At 40.8% G+C, this 8,483-nt stretch overlaps 1 protein-coding gene across 2 annotated transcripts in view; it reads left to right on the top strand.

The window, feature by feature from the left end:
- The window catches only part of LOC103398656 (oxysterol-binding protein 2-like), a 52,776-nt gene that overhangs the window by 27,926 nt on the left and 16,367 nt on the right, over positions 1–8,483 (top strand). For both annotated transcript variants that reach the window (XM_008337332.3, XM_008337333.3), the window contains exon 3: positions 6,844–7,091. In XM_008337332.3, the coding sequence (XP_008335554.1) occupies positions 6,844–7,091 (248 nt within the window). The remainder of the gene's footprint in view (positions 1–6,843; positions 7,092–8,483) is intronic.

Genomic DNA, 8,483 nt, shown 5'->3' with positions numbered 1-8,483 from the left:
GGGGGAGTGGTTTTCGACTTCCCGGGTGTGTGTTTAAATCTTGTAGGCCAATGGAAGAGAGAGGCTAAGCCTCTTGTGGCCAATCATATTATTGTTCTTGTTATCATGTGATGCCTGCAGTCGCCACTATGTGGCACTCTTGTTCCATGATTCAGCAGTGTTGGAAGAACCTTTTGTTGCTCAGTGGGGGGTTATCACAAGGGAGGTAGACGGAGCCATAAAGTCCAGTCAACCACAGGTGGTCATGTAGATCAAAAGGAATGGATGGCTTCGAGGTTCCCTGTGAGAAGGTAGATTGGGAGAGCTCCCATTGTTGTGTGAAGATCTCCCATTGTTCCCAGGGAGTAGAGGTGTTTTAGAAAGTTGGTGTGAAGAGAATTTGGGGAAATTCTCTTTGAATGTGTGGGGCTATGTGACTGTGTGTGCTCGGGAAAGCATTTTGGTATCTTAGCAGCTTCCTGCTGCAGACCCAACCAAATGTGAAAACCACTGAAATCTAACAATAGGTGTTATTAATTTAATGAAAAACTAGTACTGCAAAGGCGGCACCTAAATCCAACTGTACCAGGAAAAAGAAATTGGCCAGAATTTGCTACCATCAGCAAATAATATGTCCCTGGATCGATAGCAGCTTCTGTGAAACCACAACTTGTTCTTAGCCTCAGAGGGAAACTCTTGGTGAACCCAGGCTGCTGTAACAAACAGGAGCCGTTTTGGTTTGGTCTGCACCACTATGTGAGATTCTACACCATCTTCATCAGCTCATGCTGACCTCAATCCCTGTGCCCTTAGAGAGTGGAGACGTAGAATAAAAAGCCAACGTGCACGGATGGATGACATTTTTCATTTAACACTTTACAACACGGTTTATGCATTTTTAAAGAGTGGGGTCAGAGTTGCTGCACTGCACTCATTACGTTTAACCTTTTAATATTCATGCACATAACTAAAAAGTACATAGAGACGCAGCTCTGGGACATCAGTCAATTCATTTCTGGTTTTATAATTGCCGTCACCATTCAATATTTTTTCAGTTCTGGTGCTCAAACAATTAGTGTAATGGTATGCGATCTTATTCTGTTTGAAATTAGTGATTCATGGATTATGATCTGTCTTGTTCTTTTTTTATATTTTAGCAGGAACAAATCATATTTAAACATTGATCTTTTAAGGACATTGTGTATTACAGTATGTTGTTTTTTTATTATAAAAAAAACCTAATGCACAAATAGATGGCCATTATATTCAAGGTTTACAAACATATAGTTTTCTTCTCAGGCTGAATGAGCAGAGTTGTGCTTCAGGCAATTGCAAGGCATCTGCTGGAAATCTATCAAAACAAGTAATCATCCTACAGTACACCATACAATAAATTTGCAGTAGAGCAAGAAAATGCTTTAGAGTAAATCATTTTAAAATGTTACTGAAACACTTTTTTTGTGGTTCTGTGTGATTCTCTTAGGGGGTGTGGGAGGGTTTGCTACTCAACACTGGAATTTAATGCTGACAGTGGTCGGAACTGTACTGCAGTGCTTCAGAGATGGTGATAAGTCATAGCACACACTTCCTCATTTACTTGTACAGAGTAGAGTGAGTGAGTGAGTGAGTGGGTGGGTTTACCTGCTTTCTGCTGTTTTTGCCTCTTTGTGTTGAATCCCAGGGGAGGTATGAGGTCCAGTTGGCAATTACAGGCCAATATTACACTCTCATCCCTGGGGACACATCACAGCGTGTTACCTCTTCACTTTCTGATAAAGTTCCTCAATTTTTGCCGCTTCCTTGTACACTTAGTATCATTGAGCAGAACTTACATAGATCCAGAGGGACCGTACAAACCTCCCCAATGCCTGGTGCTGGGTGGGTGTGTCCCTCCACCACAGGGTGACATCCTGTCAGCTAGAGGCCCTGGCTGCATCGATCTCACAGCCTGTCTTCAGGGACAAGTCAAGAGACGAGCCCTGACAGCGTTGAAGCAGCGTGATGCTCTTCCAATTACATGCTCCTGCTGCCTGATTTTTACTGGCCTCTGTCTACTTTCTGTGCTTTAGGACAAAAATGATTTTAAAAAATAAAAAAAGAAGAAGCATGATGCAGATGCAGAGTATGAAGATCGATGTGCTTTAGTGTTGAACTCTTGAGTCACACACAGAATGTTGTCTGCTGATATTTCTGTATACCATCTCAGGAGGAGAGTGCAGGAGAGGTTTGGTGTAAGCTGAAAACACATTTGCACGTTTTTGTTGTCGATGCACGTTTCTCTGCATGGTGGTAGACTGTAAGGATAGGCAGGGGGCTAAATTGCCCTTGAGGCATGACTGGGTTGTTAATGGGACTCTGGCCTTGCTTCATGGTGTTGACTTTGCCATTGAGAGCCATTCATCTACATCTGGTGTTGTGAGATAGTGGTTTGGAGTCGTGAGGTGTGAGCAAGGCAGTAACACTGATGCAGACAGCACAGAAAATTTTAATGTCAGCTTTACACACTATTTTTATTATTTATGTGTGTTTGATGGAAGGGGCCAATGGTGGCTTAGTGGCACCATTGGCCAGTGGTTGAGTCCAGAAGGGTTAGAATCCACCAGCTGCCAAGTTACCACTAAGGTGCTCTGAGCATGGCACCGTCCCCACACACTGCTTCCCGGGGGCTCAAAGCTGCCCACTGTTCACTTTGGTGATGGGTTAAAAGCAGAGGTCACATTGCGTTGTGTGCAGTGGTGTGCTGTGTCACAATGACAAGGAGTTCACTTTCCTTTTCCTTGATGTTTGAAGGTTTTTTTACCTGTTTGGTAGTGCCTTTTTCCAGTGCTGTACAGATCTAGGTTGACTAAACTAAAGGGCACAGCAGAAAGGACATTTGTCCTGATTACTCCTACTGGCTGTGGAGACATCCAAGAGAATAAAATGCTGTTCTATCATGCCCCAGTCAAGTTATTCAAAACAAAGATGCTATTTCCTTTCAAAATAAAATACCAGAGATTATGCCTTAGCTAAATAACTGACATTTATTTATATGGAAGACGTGTGATAGAACACCATCTAAACTAGATAACTTACAAGTGTTGTAAATTATGGATTTGTTACGTGTACAGTAAAGAGAGAATGACTTTTACTACAGCAAGAAAACAGGAAGTGTGTTTTTTCTTCCGGTGACACTTTGTTTGGTCAATGCACTGCACCTGTAACATTTATATAAGTAACATTTAATTTGGACATTAGGTTATAAAAGACAAGTTTTAATCTTCAGTCTAGGAGCTGAAGAAATCTTAGCAGAAGCAAAAAAGAAGAAGCAGATTTTTTTTCATTCTTTTCTTTCCCCAAATATGTCAAAGTATAAGTTTTAGATTATTTTTAAATTGAGTTGCCAAACTTATTGACATAATGTGGGTAAATAACATGAGCAAACTTTAACTGCAGAGCTGAAAATACACTCACTTTATGTTAGTTTAAGGCTAAATACTTTTACTGCACAAACATTATTTTTTTTAAATGGGAAACTAATGTTTATCCACTGCTCTGGTTTTTAAAATATACCATCCCCCAGTGCTTTTTGTGTCCCGGCACGGTCAAAACGTCTCACCAGCACCCAGTGATCCTTTGACACTACACTGCATGTTATCACGGAACCATTCAGAGCCTCTGTAATTTCACCCTCAAATACAGATGCCCTGCATGTCACAGCGGTTGCGTTTACTATAACTCAGTCAGTGGTGACTTTCCCATTTAGTAACCTCGGTCTTTAGTCAAGACAAAGGTCTGCTGGTTTTGTTCCCTGAAGGGGTTATTCCAGGTCAGTCTCCAATTATTATTATTTTTTTTGTAGTCTGTGACTGACTACTTTTGTAGGCAAGTCACGGCTCACTTATCTGCTGAGCAGAAAATATATGCATTCAGGGACTTTTAAATTTGCCTTCCTAAAACAAAAACTTCAGAAGAGGAAGATGTGGCTGCAGCTGAGGTCAGGTAGTTTTTGAGCAAAGTAAAAAGAAAAAACTTTAGTCTGTTAAAGATTCTTTCTAACTTGAACAGATAGTGTCTTGTGACCTTTTTTTAATCCATAGCCTTTTAGAGTTCTGGGTTCTGTGGAGATGAATGTGCGATTTTTTTTTTTTAACAATTTTAACAAGTTTGACCAACTTTTTCTCTAACTTCTCCACTTTACCAGTTTCCGCTCATTTAACAGAACCAACTCTCTCCCTGGATTTGTCATTTAGTCTACCAAGTTCACTGCAACTGCTCGTCCTTGTTCCCTCATTTTCTTCCACTTGGACCTAATTAAAATTCAGCGTACTGAATCCTGCTCTAATCCTGGCTGCCTACAGACCTTTTTTTTACGTCCAAGTTTCCCAAGTTTTGTTTGTGCTGTAGACCCCTGGGTTGACCTGGTATTTAGTTTTTGTCTACTCTGGCAGTGGTACCATTTGCTGTCTTTATAAACCTGTCCAATATGTTCACCACAGTTGCTCAAAGCTTACAACTCAGTGGCTGCTCTCTGGTCGCGTGGAGTTGGTGTGGGCGGGGGGGGGGGGGGGGGTGTCCTGCTACTTCCTAGCTAAACTCTGGTTGAATTTGAAAGAACATGAATGCTCAAAGATGCAATTATAATAAGATTTTTCTAATTTATTTACCTGGAGCTTGCTCATTCGTCCTAACTCCATTGTTTAGGAGAATGATGCTTTGGATTTCTAAACTTTAATAAGTCTAACCTGACAGTTTAAGTCATCTTTGTGAGTTAATATGAGTCAACTGAAATATCTCATTACATATTACACCAATATATCGTCATGTAGTTGTACTTTCACAGACTAGTTATTACCACTAGTAGATTCTTCCTGACACAACAAAGAAAAAGGCTGAAATGAAAGCCAGAAAGAGCAACACATGGAAAAATCCAGACAGATGTCAGTATCGCTGCTGACAGTATTTATGTGATGCAGTAAAATTTGATAAGATTATTTTATATATGCCCAGTCCATTCATACTCCACCTTGAAAAATCCTACTCACCCGGCAGTCAGACCAATTCAAATGCGAATTGGATTTTGTTTATTTAATTGGAGCAACTGTGCACCAATAGGCAGAGCAGATATATGTCTATAGCCTTGAAGGTACAGTATTACAACTTTCCTCAGTCTACATGCGAATGAACCCCTGGACCAGTCAGTAACCCCAATCTGGCGGCTGTAGCAGCAGAGTAAATTAATTTGATGAATGTAACAATAAAGCACTTCCTATTGAAGGATTGTGAGTAAATGGTGTGTGAATAGTAAACCTATAGTCAGCATAAAGTGATTTGAGTGGTCATCAAATCACTGCCATCAAAGTACTTTACCATTTAACATTAATTGTTCTGCTAACTACCCTGTACTTCATAATTTAGCCAAGTGTATCGTACTAGGATTTGTTCTGTTAATTCTGTTGCTTTGGTTTTTTCATTCTGCTGGACAAAGGTTGTGGGCAGATATGTCTAAACTATACTCCAACACTGTATGTAACAGTGTTACATAACATGGTTCAAGTGATCAGAATCCCTCAGGCAATAGACCATGTCATATACAGTGTAGAGTGTAGATAGGCCTTACACATGTGAGAGTGTTCCTTTTGTTTCTGCTATCAGCCTCATAACACACCTCTTCTGTGTGAATTACACAGTCTGTGCTCTGAACTGGAGAAGACAGCAGGTCGGCTCTGCCTAGACACGAGGGCCAACAAGTTCAACATAATGAATTAGAGAGCAGAGAAATCAGCTTTTTCTACACCTTTAGTCTCACTGTTACCGAGTGTTACACCGCCTCATTCAAACCATGACCCCCATCCAAATTAAAAACACCATCAGAATGGCTTAAAAAACAGTTCATGAACGAGGCCGTGAATAAATACTGCAGTGAAGTGCAGTGCTGGTTTTAGAGCTGTAGGTCAGAGATGTATACTTTTCTTTGCTTCTTCATCCCAGTTTAGAGTGTACCACCTGCATCTGGGCTGTTTTGTTCTGTTTTCTGGCAGAGGGTTATGTGCAAATAAGAGTAAATATTAGACTTAAGAGTCAGGTGATAAACAAAACCTGTAGTTTACACGTGCCCACATTGTGTGTGGTTAGCTACATGTGATTTAAAGCTGACACTGCAATACTGTTTCCATATCTTCTGTTGACCTAGAGTAACCTCTACTTAGTGAAATGGATTTTAAAATAGAAAGTGAGGATATAAAGAGGATCATTTATTACCAAACGGACAAGACAAATGAACAACATAAACTTTTTTTGTTTGTTTGTTTTAATTTCTATTTCTGATCAAGGTTATGACTGATGTGACTTGTCATGTAAGAGGTTAGCAGAGTTCACTGAAGGTCAAGGAAGATTAAAGTTTAATCAAAGATAAAACATGTTTTTGAAAGTTTTTTTTAATGTAACTTGTGGAAGTGGACGGTCTGGATGCCTCTGTTGTGCTAGGCAGATTTGTTCTACCGAAGTTTCAGCTTGAATACTGTGCCTGTTGAATAAACCATCTTGTTATTTGTTTTGTCTCACTGTTACTGTTAAATAATAGTATTATCGTATTGAAAAGGAAGTATATTAAAATAAGTCATACCAGGATCAGTAGACTAAGAACCAGATGTCTTCAAACATTTTGGTTTGAATAGTTTTGTGAATAACACTGATGACATTAGCCCCAGTTGGTTTAGGTTGTGTTCACATTGATCCCCACCAATGTCAACATGTAAACACAACCTACAGGTGGCTGTTTAAACAGGTTATCATCATGACCTTGTTTTTGTGATTTAGTTGGAATATACAATATTGAAATCTCAAGATATGTTTCCTGAGTATTTGCTTTGCTTTCGCTTTTAGATGACTCAGGGGACGAGGAGCCGACATCCCAGTCAGACCGCAGCGAGATCCAGGGAACTCTCAAGATCCTGGTCAGCAAGCTCGATGACCTCAGCACATGTAACGACCTCATCGCCAAGCACGGGGCGGCCCTGCAGCGCTCACTGAGTGAGCTGGAGGGTCTGATCCCGGTGGAGGGAGGAGAGAAGATCAAGGCCATCAATGAACTAGCCACTCTTTTCAGGATCACTTCCAATGCTATGATCAATGTAAGTATGTGGGGCAGTTCAGCCACACTGTGCTGCAACAGTTGGTGTGGAGTATTGTTTGTACGACAAGCTTTTGCATGAATAAGGTGACATGAATGCCAGTCATTTGTGATGCTGTGGTCAGTAAGTGGTGAGAGAAGGGATCACTTCACATGGTGGAATGTTAAAACTGAGCCACTGACCTGCGGGCACCGAGACTGTGGCTTTCTGCTAGCTTTTAAACAACTCCCTCTCATGTTTAACTCGTCTGTCTCTAGTGTTTTATGATGAAACTCTAGACCACTGCTAACCATACCTTTATAGCATTAAACCACAACAGCCACAAATACCATTAAGACCTGGTTCTCAGGTACCTCTGTGTCCCCACGTTGGCTCATCATGCCTGCATCATGTAATAAGATGTGCTGTATTCAGCCGAGATCCATTCCTTTCCATGGTAAATACCAGCAGCTTTGCAGAATGTCAGTGGTGTTTAGAGTTCACGAGGGGTTAGGGTTGGGATCTTGGAAGGGGGTAGTGATACTAGATATGTTAGTGGGTGGGAGGGACAGGAATAGCCCCTACCTCCCACTCCTCGCTGCTTAAACTCATGACCCTCCCTGTCTGGTGAGGAATGTCAGATCCTTCTGGACTAACTGTTAGACACAGACAGACAGACAGAGCAGCTCTGACAATCACACAAGGTTTGTCCTCCCCTGCTTCTTTCAGTGACCAAGATTGCCAGTAACTTTGTCAGCATTTAAATTACACTGTTTTTATTGCCTGTAGTGCGTGTCTAATTGTGTTTCCTGTTGTGTGTGAGACTGATACAAAGATAGCAGTACCACATTTGGTCAGCTTTTCTGCATATCTCGTCCAGCCTTATAAAATCCATATGCAGTTTTATGTTTTCTCCAAAGAAATACCAGGTATTAGATGTACTGTAAGTATGGAGTATGAAGAGAGTGCACGCCATGAACACCAGAACCTGCTGCATGTGCTAGAGCAGAACGTTTGCATGAATTCATTTAATGGAAATGGAACTTTAAAAATGAATCAAAGCTTATTACAGACTTTAAAAGCACATTTGCAAACATTATTTTTAGTAAGTTGTTCTCGTGTTCTTTCTTCAAATTAATTGAACACACACACACACACACACACATACACACAATTCCTTTTCAAGTGACAGCACACTCCAGCCTGGGCTGTATTTGTAATGCCCAACTGTAAAAAACAACAAAAAAACAACTGGTTGTCTACCATTGACTAATGACCAAAACCTTTTGACTGTTTTGTTATATGTTTTCAGTAGAACACATCTGGACCGCAGGCAGGCCAGTCAAACAAATACACGCTATGTCTACTCAAAAAAGCCATGCTTCTATAGTTTTGTGCGGGATGTGGTCTTGT

The sequence above is a fragment of the Cynoglossus semilaevis genome, unplaced genomic scaffold (genome assembly GCF_000523025.1).
Source record: "Cynoglossus semilaevis isolate Cse_v1.0 unplaced genomic scaffold, Cse_v1.0 scaffold1092, whole genome shotgun sequence".
Lineage (NCBI taxonomy): Eukaryota > Metazoa > Chordata > Actinopteri > Pleuronectiformes > Cynoglossidae > Cynoglossus > Cynoglossus semilaevis.
Note: the sequence above shows the minus strand (reverse complement) of the source record. Positions and strands in the feature narration are given on the sequence as shown.